The 21,287-nt window shown below is 48.1% G+C and overlaps 1 protein-coding gene across 1 annotated transcript; it reads right to left on the minus strand.

The window, feature by feature from the left end:
* Positions 1 to 2,396: 2,396 nt before the first annotated feature.
* Positions 2,397 to 2,690, minus strand: LOC124703486 (transcription elongation factor 1 homolog). Its single transcript, XM_047235696.1, has one exon. It carries the CDS (start codon positions 2,688 to 2,690, stop codon positions 2,397 to 2,399), a length of 294 nt encoding a protein of 97 aa, XP_047091652.1.
* Positions 2,691 to 21,287: the final 18,597 nt, after the last annotated feature.

Genomic DNA, 21,287 nt, shown 5'->3' on the forward strand with positions numbered 1-21,287 from the left:
GCCCTAACCTTGTTTAAATTTAGACGTATACATTGGTAGAAAACAACTCTTCGCTACTGGTTGGGAAGGACCTTTAGTCTCGGTTCGCCATTCGGGATTGTTAAAACATGACTATAGCCCCAACCTTTAGTCCCGATTATCTTACAAACGGGGACTAAAGGTCATCCATGTGGGCTGCGAGCGCGCGTCGGGACGGAGAACCTTTAGTCCTAGTTTGTAACACCAATCGGGACTAAAGGCTATTTCATTTATTTTTTTATCCAATTTATTTTTTGAATTCTTTACCACTTTTTTTAAATTTTTTTCTGAATTTCTAGTATTTCAGTTATTTGACAAGTTTAGGGGAAATGCACATAGGAGCATATGCTCTCATTATGTGAATCCACATTTCAAAGTGTCAAAAAATTCTAAACTAAATTTTTACATGTACATCTAGACATTTTATGTTGGTACACAAGTTTTCAAAAAAACATTTTTCTGTGGCTCCTATAAAAAAGACAAATTTTGATGTTGTAACACGGCGTACAAGATTTTTTTTTGTCTTTCCTGTACACACCATACAAAATGTTGTTTTTCCACGAAAACTTGTGATCTAACATAGGATGTCATGATGTATACCAAAATTTTATGTCAGATTTTTTTGACATTTTAAAATTGTTTTATTATTATTTTCTATAATGGGTGCATATGCACGCGTGTGCCAAAACGCCACCTCCTAAGTTTAGTTTCTAACTACACTTAATCTCTAGTCAAATTACTTACTTGTGGTCAAATTTCCCGCTCGGTCACCCATTCTCAAACTACTCTCGCACTAGCACGCTTAACTTTCGAGTTCCTTCCCGTACCGTTTCCAAGTGCTTCGGGCGCATGTTATTGATACCAGTATCATATCAATCCTATTAACCTGTTGGTCACGATGTCACACTTCTATATTGGTAGATTTTTCACAATTCTTTTAACCTTTGATACTAAAGTAATGATGTAATAATAATCTTGAATAAATAAATAACAATATTTGTTTATTTGTTTATTTTTTGCAAAACCCAAAAACTTTGCAAATAACTGAATACATTCTTTGCAAATGATAATCTTTGCTTCTTCTTCATGTGCTTCTCAGTAGTAATGATGTACTAATAATCTTTGCAATTATTACTTTTTTAAAAACTAAAAAATATATAAAATCCTGAATTTCTGGCAAAAACTAAAATCTTCCTGCTTTCATACTTCCCATTGAAATTTTGAGGATCTAAAAGTTGGCTAACCGGGTAAACCCTGAGGGGATCGGGTCGGGAAGTTCTAGGAAGCCCCCAGCGCTGATGTTGAGGTGGACGCTTCCGATCGCCAGATCCATCCTGCCGCGCAAACATGAAAAGGGCGAGTGTGAAGAGAAGGGGTGCGGGGTGTACTCAAAGGATCCAAAGCAGATCGAATCCTCCAAGGCTGACGAAGGTGAAGCCGGCGAAAACTATGCCGATGTAGAAGTAGCTGGCGCGATCGGAACTGACGATGTTGTGCCTTGAACGAGCAAGTTTCCCACAGACGCCAATTGACGAGGTTGCTCCTCGGCAATGCCCATGATGTGGGGCTTAGAGTTGATGGAAACATGCACGTTAGCACAATACATCGGATACCAGACAAGTTGGAGGCGCGATTTACCCAGGTTCGGGGCCCTCACGGAGGTAATACCCTTACGTCCTGCTTGTCTTTTTTTTTTTAGAAATGGGTATTACCCGGCCTCTGCATCAAATACGTCCTGCTTGTCTGATCTAGATTATTAGTTAGCTCGATTACAATGGGGCAGCCGAAGCACTGCGTGGTGGTGCTCTTACCGAGAGGCAAGGTGGCTAGGGTTTTTGGTGTGTGCGTAGGGTGAAGAAGAGATCCGGCGGCCCTCTCGTGGCCTTTATATAGGAGGCTTGGTCCCGATATGTTCTATCTAAACTTTCTATATTTGAATCTTTCCTTGCCCTACGCTTCAAGAAACCGTCACCTTCCATTTTTCCTCTGCTGCAACCGACGTCTTGTTCCTTCTTGGACTGCAACGCTTCGGATGGGCTTCTGCTGGGCCAAACGGGGTAGGGAAATGTCGAGGAACTGGAACAAAATCAGCCGATAGGGCAGCTGCGGATTAGCACAAAACTCTAATAATCTTCGGTTACACATTCCGCAGCAAGAAAGAACATACTCCAATTTTTTTTTTTTTGAGAACAAGAACATACTCCAATTAGTATTCGTTTCATCGATCTACAATTTCAGATCGGAGTACAGTAAAAGTTAACTAGATACACACAGGACGAGTCAAAGCATCTCAATCTAGAGGGCGACCCGATCTTTATCGTTTGAAACTAGCTACCACGGCACGGCGCGCAGGCTACATAGTACATACGTCGTCGTCTTCACGCGTAGGAGTCCCGGCGGCGGCGGCGGACGTCGACGTCTTGGTTGGCCTTTTCGCACTCGTCGATCCACTCGCTGTAGACGTCGATGGGCTCGGTGAGGGCGTGCGCCTTGGTGGAGTAGCTCTCCTGGCACACGAAGCACTTGACCACGGCGAACCATTCCTTGCGGTCGATCTCGCAGTCGACGCTCCCGGCGTGGTTGCAGAAGGGGCAGCAGAAAATCTTGTCCAGCTTCACCGCCGGCTTCTTCCGTGACGCCATCTTCGAGTTCGCCGACTTCCGCTTCGCCATCGAGCTAGCAGGGATCCCTCGCGCACAGTTCGCAAGAAGAGTTGAGGTTCGCGGGTTGGCAACAGCAAGACTTATCGAAGACGATCGAAGAGAGATCGATGTGTTCGGTTGGCCGTAATGGAGGCACTGGGTGCGCGGCTGCGCGCTTATAAGAGCAGGTCTAACAGACCCCGTAAAAGGGGCAAACCCGTATAATAACTGCGAGAATACGGGTTTGAGCTCTACCCGGCCGTCTAGCAGACCCCGTACGGTTCGATTTTTGCTGTTTTCGATTACGGGGCGGGTCTTCGCCCCTTACTTGTACGGGGTGGGAGAGCAAATACAGGGCCAACCCCCCACTCGTGGCGGGCTGAAATTTCAGAAAATCTAACCGTTTCGCGATTTGCCTCGCCGGAATCCGGCTAAATTCCGGCGAACTGCAGCCGGGGCGGGGCTGGGCGAGCACCGCCGGGGCCGGCGCGAGCACGGCCGGGAGCGGGGCGGGGCTGGCCGGAGCAGGGCGGGGCGAGGGCGGCCGGGGGCGGCGCGCCATGGCCGGGGCGGGGCGAGGGCGGCGCGGTCGGGAACGGGGCGAGGCGAGGGCGGCCGGGGCCGGCGGGGCGAGGGCGGCCGGGGCAGGGCGGCCATGGCCGGAGCGGGGCGGGCGCGGGCGGGCGAGGGCGGCCATGGCCGGAGCGGAGCGGGCGAGGCGGGCGAGGGCGGCCGAGGCCGGAGCGGGGCGGGGCGGGGCGAGGGCGGCCGGGCCGGAGCGGGGCGAGAGAGGGCGGCCGGGGCAGGGCGGCCATGGCCGGGGCGGGGGAGCACGGTGGCAGACCAGGAGTTGGCTAGAGGAAGAAGATGAGGGGAGTTTTTTTTTCGATTCGGCATATTTTAGGAATATTCTATTTTACAGGGTGAGTTTACAGGTTCTACTAGATTGGACACGTTTTTGGCCGGTGAAAAACGAATACAGGGCCCTCTACTCGCGTTTTAAGGGGCGAAAAAATACGGGGCCTGTTAGACATGCTCTAAAGGATTTGGCGTGCGCGTTAGCTGTATCCCGGCCGGCCGTCTCCGACTCCGCCTCGGCCAAACCCTGCAGTGCGAACTATTATTAACCGCCTTGCCATCGCCGAGCTCGAGTCGGATTCGTCCATGCGTTTGACGTGTGTCAACGCGCAGGCCGCGGGTAATTGTCCCCATCGGGCAGGACGAGGCTTGGAAGGCACGGTACGAATTTTAACTGAAAAACAAGGTTGAGGAGAGCTCGGACCTCGAAGCTGTTCAATTCTCTATGGAAAATGCTTTGGATCAGGCGGAGGCTCGGGCGCTGGCAACCTCCGCCTCGACCGTCCGCCACCCATCCCACTAGGTCCCACCACCTGTCCCTCTCCTTATCTCTTGCTCGTGAGGAAAAATAGCCTGAAGCTATTCCATGGCCGTCCCTGCTGAGCTTTCCCACACCATCCGGTAGGCAGGTCGCCGCCGGAGCCGCACCACAGGTAGCCGCCGAGCCGACCCGCAGGTCACCGTAGGCGCCGCCACCCATCCTCCTTCCGAATTTTCATTCATCTCGGTCCTCCCCCAAATGTCCTTCCTCCACAACTACCCTGCTGGTTCAATGGAGCACACCGCCGCCTCCGTCCCCGGCGACGGTCGGCCTCTATGGAGCGCCGCAGCCGCCTTTCCTCGCGACGGCGCGACGCTCGCTGCCTCAATCCCGCGCATGGCCGCCTTCTTCCCACGCGACGGCTGCGGGTCACCATCACGCGCAATTCCCGCCGCCTCGATCCCACGCGACAGCCGCAGGTGACCATCCCGCGCGGCTTCGGCTCATCCGCCGCGATGGCCACCACCTCTGTCCCACGTTGCACGCCTCCATCCCGAGCTGCTGCAAGCTGGGCGTCGCCGACGACTCCCGCAAGCATACACACTTGGTGCTGCCACCGGCTAATACGGGCGCTTCGAGCGGCGACGGCGGTGCTCCCCGGCGCCCCTGCTGTATTCCCCCCACCGGCGGTGCGGGAAGCCACGTCGCTGGTGCTGCCACCGGCTAAGATGGGCGCTTCGAGCAGCGGCGAGCAGTGCCACCATGGGCGGCGGAGGGTGCTGCGACACAATGTCGACGATGCTTCCACAAGTGACACAGGTGCTTCCAACGGTGTTGGACGGTGCTTCCAGCGAAGTTGGATGGAGCTTCCAGCGGCGGCCCTCGGAAGCCGCGTCACCGGTCGATGGAGCTACGGGCGTTGGCGGTCGGTGGTGCTGTCGCCGGAGGTCGGTGGAGCTACAAGCGTTGTGTGTCCTTGCTGCTATGGGGAAGATGGTGGTGTTGCAAGGAACTTCCTTTGCCGGCTGTGTTTGTAGCACGACGGAGCTCATCGACGACCGAAGTGCTTCAAGCGATGGGCTACAGAGCTATAAGCGTTGTGCGTTCCTGCTACTAGGGGCAGCTGGTGGTGCTGCAAGAGACTTCCTCGCCGGCGGCCGGAATCGGATGGTTCAAGAGGTGAGACGTAGAGCTACAAGCGTTGTGCGGCACTGCTGCTAGAGGCATGTGGTGGTGCTGCAAGGAACTTCCTCACCGGCGGCGGTTGTAGCTCGCCGGTGGTCGGAATCAAGTGCTTCAAGGGTTGAGGCGCAAAATTACGAGTGTTGAGCGACGTTGCTGCTAGAGGCAGGTGGTGGTGCTGCAAGGAACTTCCTTGCTGGTGTAGCTCGCCGGCGACCGGAATTAGATGCTTCAAGGGTTGAGACGTAGAGCTATGACCGTTGTGTAGCACTACTGCTAGGGGCAGGGTGGTGGTGCTGCAAGAAGTTGCAAGGAACTTCGTCAGAGGCGGCGGTTGTAGCTCGACAAGCTCGCCGGCGGACCGAATCGGGTGCTTCAAGGGATGAGTCGTGTAGCTACGAGCGGTGTGTGGCGATGCTGTGACCGGCAGCAACGGTGCTGCAAGGTGGCCTGATCGGTAGAGGCGCTGCTGCAAGGCGGATGCTGCGACCGGCGGCGGTGGTGCTGCAAGGCGGTGCGTCCGACGGTGGCGATGGTGCTACAAGGCGGTGCGCCTGGCGGTGGCGATAATGCTGCAAGGCGGCACGACCGGCGGCGGTGCTTCCATAGGCAGGCGATGGCCAACAATAGCGCAACTGCAAGGCGGATGCTGCGATCGGCGGCGGTGGTGCTGAAAGGCGACGCGGCCGCCGGCGGTGCTGCCATAGGCAAGCGACGACCGGCGCGACCTTCGGTGGCACGACTGCCGGACGGATGCTGCGACCAGCAACGGTGGTGCTACAAGGCTACGCGACCGGCAATTGCGGTGCTGCAAGGCGGCGCTGCCGGCGGCGGCTGTGCAGCCTTTAGGTAGGCGACGATGCTGCTATCGGGTGGAGGCAGTGCCGCTACGGTTAGCGGCGATGCTACAAATGTTCACCGACGGTGCTACCACCAGTCAGTGGTGGAGCTGCAAGAAAGTGACAAGTTGGAATGCGTGCGCCGGTGAGGAGTTTCACGATATTATAAATATTTTGCTAAAAATATTTTGTGGTTCTGCTACTTTAGTATATTTTTGTTGCTACAAGGACTCCGGCGATGTCTCTGGTGAGGTCCATTTTTTATTTACTTCGAGATGAACCCTTTTTTGAAGCAAAAATAAGACTTTTTTTGCTGCGACGAAACAAAGTCTGAAGAGTTCGTCGCAGCTCTCTTTGTATTTTAATCGAACCGTTTTTTGCTTCAATGAAGCAAAAGCGGAACTTTTTTTGCTGCGACGAAACAAAGTCTGTCGCAGCTCTCTTTCTATTTTAATCGAACCGTTTTTTGCTTCAATGAAGCAAAAGCGGAACTTTTTTTGCTTCAATGAAGCAAAAGCGGGATTTTGATACAAAGTTGGACACAGAAGTTGATCTAACGGTTCAAAGTAGTTTGATCCAACGGCAGGGGACCCGGAGGCTGGGACGTTTGCAGCCTCCGGAGGATCCTCAGCGCTGTCCATTCTCTATCCTGGTCTAGTTTTTTTTTCGAAATGGGGAATGAAACCCCGGCTTCTGCATCATGATGATGCACACGGCCTTTTATTAAACGTTTATGAGTACAGAGTTATAATACCTCAGGCATCGCCCAAAGTTGATACAAGAATCAACCAGCGAAATAAAACAAAAAAAGACAGATTACACTTCATAGTATCCGTCTATTGTGCCGCCAGCTAGCCTGGTCTAGTAGAGCTGTTCACCTTTTTGTTTTTGAGTGGATCGAGCTGTTCAAATGACGATTCAATTTGTGAACTTTAAACACAATAGAAACTTTGCAATGCAACTACCGATGCCGATTGTATCCAATTTGTGGATAGTGCTGTTCACCTTTTTGTTTTTGAGTGGAAAAAACTGTTCAACGATGGCCTGTTAAAAATCGGTGACATGTTAACGCGTGGGAGATGTTGAGCAAGAAGATTTTCCCGGGAGTCGGTCAACAAGGTTTTTTGGGTTCGGCTCTCTTGCAGGGAGCCCTGCACCTTATTATGCAGGTCCAATAGATGAGAGACACATGTCCTGGCAGGCCCCACACCTCAAATAATTCATTTTTATTTTTTCTTTGGCTGAAACTTTCCTTATCCTATCGACTCCTCAGTCCTCACTTTGACGAACTGTCTAGAGCCCCTCGTTTTTTTTTCGATAAATGGAATATATTAATATAAAAAAGATACCAATTACATGCATGATCTGGTCCACCTTTTCCATTAGATCTATTGAAGCAATTTGTAGCAGTGCATATGCCTCTTCGTTTCCTGCTGCTTTACTCAAGATGTTGTTGTACGAACAACATAATGATCCGTACCGTCTAGCTAGCACAACTCTAGTTTCTTCATCATTAACACACTTTTGGATTACATCCGATGGTCCAGTTTTTGCATGTCTTGTGCATCTTTTTAAAATATATTCCGGTGCCAATTCCTTGATATTGTTGTGATCCAACACCTTCAATGCATGACGGCACAATACCCCCACAAATTCAAACTTTTTGCATGAACATGAAACCTTTGAACCATTAGGATCAAATTTCACCGTAAACTGATGGCTTCGCGGGTGGTCTGTATTACTAACTTTGAATTCTAAAGTAGAGTCACTATGACCACTATTGTACAAACAACATCCCATCACCATGTCGTATTCTCCTCTAAATATTTCAAACATAGCTGGTGTATATTCCTTCGAAGTTTGTATCAGCATCCGCACACGTGGAACTTTGGGAGACGTTTGACTTGCATAGAAATCACTATCCAGTTCAGCATACCTCCTGTCATCCACTGCCCTCTCGTAGTGCTTGAAGAAGTCTACTAGATCAAGGCGAACATGCAAATATCGCTTCAACATTGCATTGAGACTCTCACTTCTTTTTGTAGATATCATATCTGCACAGAAGGTTTGCCGATCATAAACCAAAGCCCACTTCTCCTTGCTCTTGAATAATCTATGTAGCCACTCATTGTCTTCCAAATTATACGCCTTCAGCATATGGTTCCAAGCTGCTATAAATTCATCAACTTCTTCAAAATAAAAAACACACTTGCCAAAATCTTTCTTAAATGTCTTGGAACCTTGAAAAACATGGCTCAAATGTTTTGCAGCATTCTCATACATGTGCCACACACATAGACGATGTATTGAGTTAGCAAAAACAGTGTCAATGGCACCGATAATGGCTGCACACTGATCGGTCAATATTGTCTTTGGTTCTATCCCTGACATGGCTTTTTTGAATGTTTCAAACAACCATTCAAATGTTTCTTTTGTTTCATCATACAATAATGCTGCTACAAACACCACTGTTTGCTTATGATGGTTGACACCAACAAAAACTGCAAATGGTCTGCCGTAACTATTTGTCTTGTAGGTTGTGTCAAAACATATCACATCACCAAAGTAGTCGTAATGTAATACTGATCTTGCGTCTGCCCAGAATATATTAGTCATCATCTCATCTGCATCTACTTGTATTGCATAAAAGAAAGAAGGTTCCATCTGCTTGTCCTGTAGGTATTGAAGAATGGCTCCCGTATATCCTTCTTTGGATTGAGTGCATACGCTTTGATCGAAGATAATTTTTATAATCTTTTCCAGTGAAGCAAAGACTTTGTCGACCCCTGCTTGTCTACTCATCGCTTCATGACGTGATTTAGGTCTAATACCCGAGTCATTCAGTATGTCAATTTGGGCCTTCTGAGCTTCTGTAATTCTTCTCTGAGATCGCAACAGATGAGCTTTGCTTGGAGTTACGAGTTCATGATTATGAACTTCCTCAAAGCTGCTTACAACATATTTTCCAATTGCATTTATTTTTATAGTCATCTCGGCATTACAACCAACTCTTGTATCTGCTCGCTTCCGCTGGCATGGTTCGGAAGTAGTGCTCTTTTCTTTGTAACCTGCTTTTGAGCATACAAATTTCTTTGTCCGAATAACATTAGTTGAGGATTTATCATGCCAAAATTTCCTGACACTGAAACCTTCATGTCCTGCATAGGTATTGTAGAACTCATATGCCATATGGTCATTCTCAAATTCCATACCTATCACCGGTTTTAACCTCTTCATGTAATGATCATCTGTACCATGGCCACGGCCTGTCTCTTCAACGTTGGAGGTCTCATGATCTGCACAAACGGAAAGGTAGTAACATCACAAGTTAAGCTCCTCATTTGTTCTTCTTTAATCTTGTCTACTCAGTATGCTAGATCATTGAGACAAATAATTAATTATTTGCAGATTGAAGCTACAGCAGCATACCTGTTTTGGAAGCGTGAGGAGCTTCTTCCATGTTGAAGAAGAACACTGTCCTGGATTCTGATCCACGGAAAGGAACTTTCTTGTGAAGGTGTTCTCGATTTTTTTGATCTACAGGGATGCAACTTCCAGCGAGATTGGTACGAGAAAGGGGATCACGCGGGAAAGGATCTCGGGGAGGGAACTATTAGGCGGGAGGATAACGATTTGTTAGCTGATTTTCTGGAGATTAACTGTATTTGGAGAGATACGCTGGTTATTTGAGGTGTGGGGCCTGCCAAGACATGCACTGGTGGAAAAAGGGCCTTTGGTCGCGGTTCGCAACTGCCATTAGTCGCGGTTGCGCAACCGCGACCAAAGTATCGCGACTAAAGGCCCCCCGTCCACGTGGGCGCCAGGCGGCCGTCCGGGCGGAGGACCTTTAGTCGCGGTTCTTCTGGCCAACCGCGACTAAAGGCCGCCGCAGGTTTAGGGTTTCCGCCCCCTAAACCTGCCCCCCCCCCTAAACATATTTTGTGTTTAATTTGTATATTGTTTTATTTCTTTTGTGCTTTATTGTAATTTTGAAGGAGTTTCACATATTCTACGGTACTACATATATACATGCATATGAATGTACAATTTCAAACAAATTTGAAATTATAACCAAAAAGAATTCAAGAGGAATATACAATATATATTCAATATCATCGGATGACCATATACAAGTTTGAACAAGTTTCCATACATAATTTAATGCATGTATAGTTCTACGTCGTCGCAATGGTGTTCTCCTTTAGGATGGAGGACTTCCCTCCCGAACCATCCAGCTAGTTCCTCTTGAAGTGGTCGGAAGCGAGCTTCGGACTAAGCATCGACCGGAGGTGATTCCTCCGAGCATTGAGATCACTCGGAACGCGCTCGGAGGTGTATCTCCGGATCATCTCACAGACATAGTATCCACACAGATTGGTTCCCGGTGGCTGCATATCGCTACCATTCTTAGCCTTTGACCGCATGAAATTTAGCTCTTTCTTGAATTCACCGACCTTTGTATCTGAGAACCGTCTCCAAACCCTACGAGGCAAAGAAAATTAAATGAACAAGAGAGTTATTAGTTCATTACTTGAAGCTTAATTAGGAAATGAACGAAATAGGCCGATCGATATAGAGCGCAAATGAATGAAAACAATTACTTTTGAAGCATTTGTCTCATGTCGGCCCACTCCGCCTTATCCATATCCAGAGAGTCGTGGATGAGACATTCTGATTTGTCAATTTTAATCACTAGCGTAATCCAGTGGAACCTGCGAACACGATACATGCATAGTACGTCATGCATAACTCATCGATTAGCCGGCCACATACCATGCATGGAGTAAACAAAAGAGAATGTGCTCAAGACATAAACACTCACCCAAAATGGTAAGGAAATAGAATATCACTTTTGAGTTCCTGCTTATCAAGAAACCGCCACGAGTCTTTCTCCACGTCGGCGGGGTGATGCTTTAACGTATATCCATTAACGATGTGTGGGTCAATGAACCCAACATCATGGATGCTCCTTACTCTGCATTCCTTAATCTTCAATCTCGCATGTATAATAGCGGACACAACAATATAGTTAGGACATATATATATATATAGTGCAGGCAATATGAACGAGATGGGGTAGAAATAAATCACTTACGTAACGTAGCAACCGATGATAGATTTGTCGAGCTCGCGCAGATTGAAAAGCTGGAACAATTCACTCGAGATGAATTTGTACAGCAGTACTGTTTGAAGTGATGCTCATATCCAACTTCCGCAAAAATATATTCTTTGGCGTTTTTATTTTTTATGTAACCCTTGTACCATTTCAGCAGACCTCTCATTTGTGGAGGTAGATCCTCTTCTCGCGCAGGCTCGACGAGAGGCCCATTCTTCACATATGTAAGTACTACCTCCCGCACCGGCGCCTCATCAAGGCCTAACAGCTCACGAAGAGTAATACCTAAGTTGGCCGCTTGTTCTCTCGGCACTTGTTACACTCAATCCCCGTAGCTGCCGCAGCCTTCTATGATTTCGGGGGCATCCGGACCGGCGGCTGTCACTATAAGCGGGGCAATCGATTGTTTACTTTGTTCCCCGAGCTGGGCAACAACTCGTTTCCCGCTTTGTGCACTTTGTAATTCCGCTTTATCGGCCTCCTCCCGCTCTCTCTTCTCCTTGAATATGCGTGCCTCGATTCTTTAGTTCACGTGAATAGTCGTCAGTGCGATTCTTTGCGGCTTGGGACGGTGTGTTCAAAAATGACTTAGCCCACTTCTTTTGCTCATCGAATATACTGGCTTGGGCTCGCCCTCTATTTTCTTCTTGCAGCTCGCCTTCCATTTCTCTAAATCAGCAGCCGCGCCCGCCTCGACTTCCTCGGCACTACTTTCCCAAGGCCTCGTGGGGAGAGGCTTCAGTGATACCTCCGGTACCTTTGTTTTCTTAGGTACGTAAGGGTCCGGGTTAATAATCCAGGACTGCTGCTTTCGCTTCTTCGCCGGAGGTGGATTGGGGGGCGGCGTTCGCTTACCCCGCCCGGGGCGGACTAGGGGCGGCGGCTGCTTACCCGCCGGAGGTGAATTGGGGGCGGCGTCGGCCCTCGTGAAGGAGGTGTAGGTGAAGCACCACCACCACCACCGCCACCGCCGCCACCACCACCACCGTAGGGGGTGGACTTGTTGGCGCCTCGCCCGGAAACTTGATAAACTTCTTCTTCCATAGAATGAACTCGGCGCTTGACATCTCCAAGTCTTGTCGCCCCTTCAGGTGTAGCAATGTCAATGTCCAGGTCCTCAAACCCTTGGACTATGTCCTCCACCGTGACACGAGCATAGCCATCTTGAATGGGGTTGTTGTGGTGGAGTGCTCCGGTGGTAAAGCACTCGCCGATGGCTACCTTCATGGACATGTTCCCGATAGGATAATACGGATGACATGCTTTCATCTCCTTTATATCGTCCACGGGGTAGCGAGGAGGCTCCGGTGCAGTAATTTCGACCACCGGAGGCTCCGGTGCAGTAACTTCGATCGTCGGTGCACCAGCCCGATGGGGCATCCGTGGAAGCCACGCTCGCTTCTCCGCGGCTGGCTTCCGAGATCCAATGGATGATCTTCATGCCGCGCCCGAGCTGCATCTCTTTCGGCTACTAGTACACTCACGGTTTTCTTCATGACATCCATTTCCGATGCCAACCGCGCCACAACATTTGCTTCCCGATCCATCTTTCTCTTACGGCTTCGTAACCGTACGGGTCATCGTTCGGGGAACCCTATTTTCCACGGAATGTGCCCCATGCCTCGTACACGTCCTCCGTGTTCGGGATTCCCGAGGGCTTTTGTCGTGGCGTCGTTCTCTCCGTTGAACTTGATCCTCCCTCTTGAGCATCCCTCATTGCCTCAATAAGCTTTTGGGTGGGTGTAATTATTTTGCCCCGGTAAACACACTCCCCTGTCTCCGGGTTCAGCCGATCCCCCATGCCCGTACCACCAGCCTTTTGTCCCTTGGGTCCCATCCCTCCGTACCCGGACGGATTCCTCGCGTCCTCGCCTCGTTCTCCATCTTCTCCCACCTAGGCTGCCAAAAGCGATACCCTCCCGGCCCCATTTTATGATTGTACTCCTTCTTGGCCGCATTATCCTTATTTTTTTCGATATTTCAAGGAACTCGCTCCGATTTCTTTTGCTTCACAAATTCTGGCCAATCATGTTGCAGCTTCTCATATTGTCCTTTGAAATCCGGAGTCTTGCCCGGCTTGACAAAGTCATGGGCTAGATTTTGCTTGTATTTCCGGAATGCGTTGGCCATCCTAGAAAGAGCGAATCGTTTGACTAGCTTGCGCCTCTCCTTGTTTTCCGCAATCTTGTTACCCTCCTCATCGTATTTGCGGTATTCCGGAGGTAGAACGAAATGTTCCATAAGCTTGTTGAAGCAATATTTTTTTGTTCTCTTATCGACAAAAGTGAAACCAACACGTGCCTTCTTTGGCTCATTCCACTCCTCGGACGGTGATCGAGACGTTGTCTCTAACAACGGCTCCGCATTGGCCGACAAACTTGGTGGCGTTCTTGCTGGGCTCCAGCCGGCCTCGCCGGTTGCTTCGTCGACAACATCGATGGTGCATGTTTCTCCTGCTTTCATCGTCTTGGTTGCGCCACGCTTTGACGACGACGTACTCGATTGTTTCGACGATCCGGCCGAGGGCTAAAATAAGAAAGAGAGGCGCGCGCGTTAGTACACACATATTTATTCAAATCGGTGAGTTTGTATCACCGCAGGCTCAATGTATATATATATACCTCGGCGCCGGAGGTGGTTGCTACTTCCAACTCGAAGATTATCGTCGTTTATCGACGTTCCTTCGCACCATCTTGCTGACCATGCCCTTCATCTTCACCCTCAAAGTTCAGATAAGAATCGATATCATCTTCTTCTTGTCCGGTCGGCACATATAGAACATCGCCTTTTATGATGCCAAAGATTTGTTCTTCAGCGTCCGGATCATAGTTGTCCATAATCGGGTCAGCTCTATCGTCCGCCATATGTCAGTCCTGAAAACATGTAGTCAAAACAAATTAATTGTGTATATGCCAGCATTATCACATCTCTTCTACATATAAAGAGAGAGGGCGACGATGGAGGCGAAAGGGGGGACGCAGTGACCGCGTGACCGAGAGACCGGTGGCGGTGGCGAATTGAAAGGGGGGACGCAGTGACCGCGTGACCGAGAGACCGGTGTGGCGGTGACCGAGAGGGCGGTGCCGAGGACACATAACCCTCGCCGCCCCCTCTCGATCCCAAATAAAATTTTGTTAAGTTAAAATTTTGATCATTAAGTCTAAATTTTGTTAAGTTAAAATTTTGATCATTAAGTCTAAATTTTGTTAAGTAAAATTTTTCTTAAGTTAAAATTTTGATCATTAAGTCTAAATTTTGTTAAGTAAAATTTTGATCATTAAGTCTAAATTTTGTTAAGTAAAATTTTAGTTACATTAAGTCTAAATTTTGTTAAGTAAAATTTTAGTTACATTATACTATTACATATGTGTAAATTTTTGTTAACCTAGCTAACACATTTTTGTTAAGTAAATTTTTGTTATGTCAAAATTTCGATCGAGGGAGTACAAAATTATATACATTATACTATATATTACATATTTGTTAAATTTTGTTAAGTCAAAATTTTGTTAGTATACAAATTTTTAGTTAAGTTAAAAAACAAAAAAACAAAAAAAAACGAGAGAGGCAGGGCGCCGGCCGTGTACCGGCGCTCCCCGCGCCTCTCTCTCTCTCTCCCGGCCGAGCGCAGCGCGCGGTATAGGTGGGCGGCGGCGGCGGGCAAGCGGCCGGCGGCGCTGCGAGTGGGGGCGGCACGCGGTGGCGCGCGGCTCTCGATCTGCGCGGGAAACGGCGGCGAGCGGCGAGCGCGCGTGCGGCGCGGTTGTTTGGCGTACGTCGGGGACGGCGAGACGCACGGCGGCGGCGCCGGGCGCGGCGACGCGGCGGCGGCGTGAGGAGCGACGGCGACGGCGGCGTGAGGAGCGACGGCGACGGCGGGCAGTGGCTTCGCCGCGATCGTCGAGTTCGTCGTTCGCGCGGAGAAGAAGATGAACCGGCCGCTCGCCGCCGCGCGCGTATTTATAGTAACCCCCCTTAGTCGCGGCTGGGGAGGCGACCCGCGACTAAAGGGTATTTTCGCCGGGTTTTCGTTTCCCGCGGAAAAATACCCTTTAGTCGCGGTTGGCGAGGCCAACCGCGACTAAAGGTATTTTTTCAAATTAATTTTCTTTTTCACATTACTTTTCTTTTTCAAATTACTTTTATTTTTCACATTACTTTTATTTTTCACATTACTTTTCTTTTTCAAATTACTTTTCTTTTTCAAATTACTTTTCTTTTTCAAATTACTTTTCTTTTTCAAATTACAAATAATATATCAAAAAGTAAAGAAAAATAAAACTAATTCATTTCAAAATCTGAAAAATACATATAATATATCAATAAATTCAGAAAAATAAAACTAATTCAATTCAAAATCTTAAAAATACAAATATTATATCAAAAAATTCAGAAAATTAAAACTAATTCATTTCTAAATGTTAAAAATACAAATAATGTATGAAAAAATTCAGGAAAATAAAACTAATTCATTTCTAAATCTTAAAAATACAAATAATATATCAAAAAAATCAAAAAAATAAAACTAATTCAATTCAAATTCTTAAAAATACAAATAATATATCAAAAAAATCAGAAAAATAATATATCAAAAAATTCTTTCTTCCCGCCACTTTCTTCCCGCCACTTTCTTCCCGCCTCTTTCTTCCCGCCACTTTCTTCCCGCCTCTTTCTTCCCGCCTCCCGTCTTCCCGCTCCCATTTTTCCCGCCATTTGTCACTACATATAGGTAGCCCGGCTTGGCCAGCATTATCACATCTCTACAATCTCTCATCACTCTCTCATGGCTTCCACCGCACCCACTCTAACCTACCAGCAGGTGGAGGAGCTTTGCGCCTCGAACTACCCTTGCCCTCCGGCTACCGCGTCCTCGCCGGGCCGGAGCCTGAGCGCCGGCGGCGTGCCGGTCCCTCCCGTCCCTCGTGGTACTGCGCGCGGGCGGCCATCACGAACCACTACTACCTCGACCTCACGCCGGAGCAGCGGATGAATCCCCGCTGGCATCCCGATAACCAGCATACTTGGGACGCCTTCTTCATCAATCGGCATGAGAGGGCGCTCGCCAGCTATGAGGAGGACGGTTTGCCTCCTGGAAACTTCCACGAGGCCGGCCGTCGGCTATGGTGGTACGGCCGGACTCTGCAGAGCGTCATGGACTACATCACGGCCGGCGATATCCCCCGCCTGCGCTACCCTCGCTCGAGCCACGAGCGCCGCCCGACGACAGCCGACGACAAGCAGCGACGACGACGCCGGCAACTTAGAAGGCGACGACTACCAGTACAACGGCGGCGGCTATGAAGACTACGAGTATGCATATTATACGCCTAGGCAGGAGTATGACTAAATCACTCCAAATTTCCTGTATGCAGGAGTATGACTTAGTCACTCCAAATTTCATGTATGCATGCAGGAGTATGACTTAGTCACTCCAAATTTCATGTATCATCAATGCTATCTCGAGTCAATTGAATCATTCGAAAATGGACACCAAACACATCACGGGTAATATAATTCACATGATTCATTCAACAAAGTTTGGTACAATAAATTATTACACATCATTTCTTCCCTTGTGTCCCCGCTTGCTTACGATTGTGCCGTATCCATGGAGCATCCTCATCATTTAACTTAATGCTTGGGTCGGTGTTCACTTTGAAGGGCGGAATTTCAGCAAACATATTATAATCTTCTCGACATGTCCGTCTTGTCCTCCACTCCCACGATGTTTCTTTTCCCCGAAAGAACAATGTGGCGCTTTGGATCATCGCATGATGTACCGATCGTTTTCTTATCTTTCCGTTTCCTCGGTTTGCTACTCATGTCCTTCACATAGAAAACCCGAGCGACATCTTTCGCTAGGACGAATGGTTCGTCAAGGTAACCAAGATTGTTGAAATCCACCATTGTCATTCCGTATTGCTGGTCCACCTTTACCCCACCTCCTGTTAGCTTGAACCATTTGCACCGGAACAAAGGGACCCTAAAGGAGGGTCCATAGTCAAGTTCCCATATCTCCTCTATGTAACCATAATATGTGACCTTTTGCCCATTCTCGGTTGCCGCATCAAAGCGGACACCACCGTTTTGGTTGGTGCTCTTTTTATCTTGGGCGATCGTGTAAAATGTATTCCCATTTATCTCGTACCCTTGGAAAGTCGTTATAGTCGAAGATGGTGTCTTGGCCAACATGTACAACTGATCTACAACCTTATTGTCACTCATTAAATGTTTTCTCAACCAACCGCCGAAAGTCTCCATGTGGGCCTTCCTAATCCAGGATTCAAGCTTCCCGTGGTTGTCCGAGCGTAAAATATTCTTGTGTTTCTCAAAGTACGGAGCCACCAAGCTGGAATTGGTCGAACCGTGTGGTGTGCTTCAAGTCGAGAATGGCCGTCCATACATATCATTGATTTCCTTCCGATCGTGCCTTTTCCACTTAGTCTCCCCTCGTGCCGCGATCGAGGAAGACCAATCGGCTTAAGGTCAGGAACAAAGTCAACACAAAACTCAATTACCTCCTCATTTCCATAGCCCTTGGCGATGCTTCCTTCCGGCCTAGCACGGTTACGAACATATTTCTTTAATACTCCCATGAACCTCTCGAAGGGGAACATATTGTGTAGAAATACAGGACCGAGAATGGAAATCTCATCGACTAGGTGAACCAGGAGGTGCGTCATAATATTGAAGAAGGATGGCGGGAACACCAACTCGAAACTCGACAAGACATTGGATCACATCGTTCGTAACCGTGGTAGAACTTCCGGATTGATTACCTTCTCGAGAGATTGCATTGAGGAATGCACATAGCTTCACAATGGCTACTCGAACATTTTCCGGCAGGAGCCCCTCAAAGCAATCGGAAGCAATTGCGTCATAATCACGTGCGCAGTCGTGAGACTTCAGGTTTTGGAACTTTTTCTCCGCCATGTTTATTATTCCCTTTATATTGGACGAGAATCCCGACGGGACCTTCATACCGCTCGGCATTCAAAAAAGATGACCTTCTCTTCTTTGGTCGTAGCGTAGCTGGCACGACCTTGAAACCGTTCCGGATGCCGGTCATCGTGGTCTTTCAAACTTTGCTGGTCCTGCCGTGCTTCCTTTGTATCATTTGACTTCCCATACACGCCCAAGAAGCTTAGGATGTTCACGCAAATATTCTTCGTAACGTGCATCACGTCGATTGCGGAGCGGACTTCTAGGACTTTCCAATATTCTAGCTCCCGTAATATAGATTTCTTCTTCCACATGGCTACGTGCCCGTCGCCTCCCTTCGGAACCGATTGTCCGCCAGGACCCTTTCCAAAGATGACTTTCAAATCCTTGACCATATCAAATACCTTAGCACCAGTGTGTTCCGCAGGCTTCGGCCGGTGATCTTCCTTGCCGTTGTAATGCTTGCCTTTCTTTCTTACTGGATGACCTTTCGGAAGAAATCGGCGATGCCCAAGGTACACGTTCTTCTTACAATTTGGCAAATGTACACTTTCGGTCCTCATGTAAGCAGTGCGTGCATGCATTGTATCCCTTATTTGACAAGTCCCGAAAGGTTACTAAGAGCAGGCCAATCGTTGATGGTTACGAAAAGCAACGCTCGTAGGTCAAATTCCTCTTCTTTGTGCTCATCCCACACACGGACACCAGGTCTGCCCCACAGCTGTAAAAGTTCATCAACTAATGGCCTTAGGTACACATCGATGTCGTTGCCGGGTTGCTTCGGACCTTGGATGAGCACCGGCATCATAATGAACTTCCGCTTCATGCACAACCAAGGAGGAAGGTTGTAGATGCATAGAGTCACGGGCCAGGTGCTATGGCTGGAGCTCTGCTCGCCAAAAGGATTCATGCCATCCGTACTTAGACCAAATCTTATGTTCCTTGCGTCACCTGCAAAATCTTTGAACTCTCTGTCGATCTTTCTCCATTGCGTTCCATCCGTGGGGTGTCTCAACTCCCCGTCCGACTTACGGTCCTCTTTGTGCCATCGCAACAACTTGGCATGCTCTTTGTTCCCGAACAGTACGTTTCAACCGTGGTATTATAGGAGCATACCACATCACCTTGGCGGGAACCCTCTTCCCCGGGTTTCTGGCCCTCAACATCGTCACCAGTGGTCATCGCCTCCGATCTTATAACGCAATGCAGGTGCATACCGGGCATTCATTCAAATTCTCGTATTCACCGCGGTAGAGGATGCAGCCGTTGATGCATGCATGTATCTTCGTAACCTCTAAACCTAGAGGGCAGTACAACCTTCTTTGCTTCGTACGTATCGGCGGGCAACTCGTTATTCTTTGAAAACATATTCTTCAACATTTTCAGCAAGTTTTCAAATGCCGAGTCAGCTACACCTGCTCGTGCCTTCCATTTCAGCAAATCCAGCAGTGCAGCCCAGCTTTTTTAGACCATCATCGCATCCGGGGTACAGCGCCTTCCCGTGATCCTCTAACATGCGATCCAAATTCTCCCTCTCCTTTTCAGTTTCGCAGCGTCTCCGTGCATCAAGCAATGGTCCGACCAAGATCATCAACGGGATCCTCTTCTTCACCTTCCCCTTCACCTTCCCCTTCACCTTCAGCATCCTCCATGAAAGTATCACCGAAATGAGAAAGATAGCTTTCATCGATGAAATCATCCCCTTCTTCATCTTCTTCCATTATAACCCCTCTTTCTCCATGCTTGGTCCAACAATTATAGCTTGGCATGAAACCGTGCCGAAGCAGGTGCATGTGAACATCTCTTGAGGAAGAGTAACCCTTCCGATTCTTACACTTAACACATGGACAGATAACAAAACCCCCGCTTGTTCGCATTAGCCACTACGAGGAAATCTTTCAAACCCGTACCGAACTCGCCGGAGAGTCGGTTACCGTACATCCATTGCCGATTCATCTCGCATTATTATAATATAAAATATATAATTAACCATCATGCATTTGTTAAACTAACTAGCTACAAACAATATAAATTAAACAATGAACTACACACACATGCATATTGTATCAATGACGACACATCAAAGGTTCAAGTTGCTAACCGCGATCGAGGAGGAAAAAATAAATGAGAAAGCTCAAGTGTGGCTCCAACACTTCATATCATGTTTGTTTCATGCTCTTGGGGCATTTCATCAAACACCTTATGTGCATAAGAGGAACCAAAAGCAAACCTAACACTCACTTGTAAAGTTTGTGAAGAGAATGGCTCCAAATGGCTAAGTGTTGGCTCCAAATGGCTGGATGGGTATATATAGGGGAGGGGCTTTAGTCCCGGTTGGCTCTGGCCAACCGCGACTAAAGGCCTTCGGGCACCTTTAATCGCGGTTGGCCAGGCCAACCGGGACTAAAGCCCCCCACGTGCACCAGCTGGCCACCGTACGCCCTGGGCCCAGGCCTTTGGTCGCGGTTCGCCACACGAACCGCGACTAAAGACCCCATTAGTCGCGGTTCCTTTACCTTCGCGACTTATGGGGCTTCCCGGAAGCCTGTTTTTCTACCAGTGATGTGTCTCTCATCTATTGGACATGCACAATATTGCGTGCAGGGCTCCCTGCAGGAGAGCCGAACCGAGATTTTTTTCCTATTGAAGGGGCATTCCGAGAATATAGTAGCGTATAAATTTGTGTTTTTTTAAAGAAAATATTATTTTTGAAAGGAAGCCACTAAATAGTAATGAACATTAAAAGTAGTATAAATAAGTATAAAATAAAAGTAATAGAATTAACAGATCTTTAAACCACATAGCAATGAATACAAGGACTAGAGCGAGCCGTATGTACACTTACTACTGGAGAAAAAAAATGTCATAGAAGAATTTGTTATAGGGGATAGACGACAAGCCTTTGTGCTAAAGACCTAAAGAACCAGCAAACTATAGCAACAACCGACCCTAAAGGTGACAAGTATAGATCTAGAATATATACCACCAACGAATGAACGTGAAAATCGACGCAGGAAATCCACAGGATACATATCACCACACTATCTCAGCCACATGAGACAAACCAACAGAGGGGTAATAGGGTGTGGAGGACCTTGTTGTGCCACCAATTTTTCTCATAAACAACAATGTACTTCCTCCGTCCTATAAAATATGCCCTAACCTTGTTTAAATTCAGAATACATTGGTAGAAAACAACTCTTCGCTAC

This window comes from Lolium rigidum, chromosome 1 (assembly GCF_022539505.1).
Source record: "Lolium rigidum isolate FL_2022 chromosome 1, APGP_CSIRO_Lrig_0.1, whole genome shotgun sequence".
Lineage (NCBI taxonomy): Eukaryota > Viridiplantae > Streptophyta > Magnoliopsida > Poales > Poaceae > Lolium > Lolium rigidum.

Bases quoted from the DNA above. Each gene is read 5' to 3' on its own strand.
- LOC124703486 (XM_047235696.1), bottom strand. From the start codon at position 2,690: ATGGCGAAGCGGAAGTCGGCGAACTCGAAGATGGCGTCACGGAAGAAG.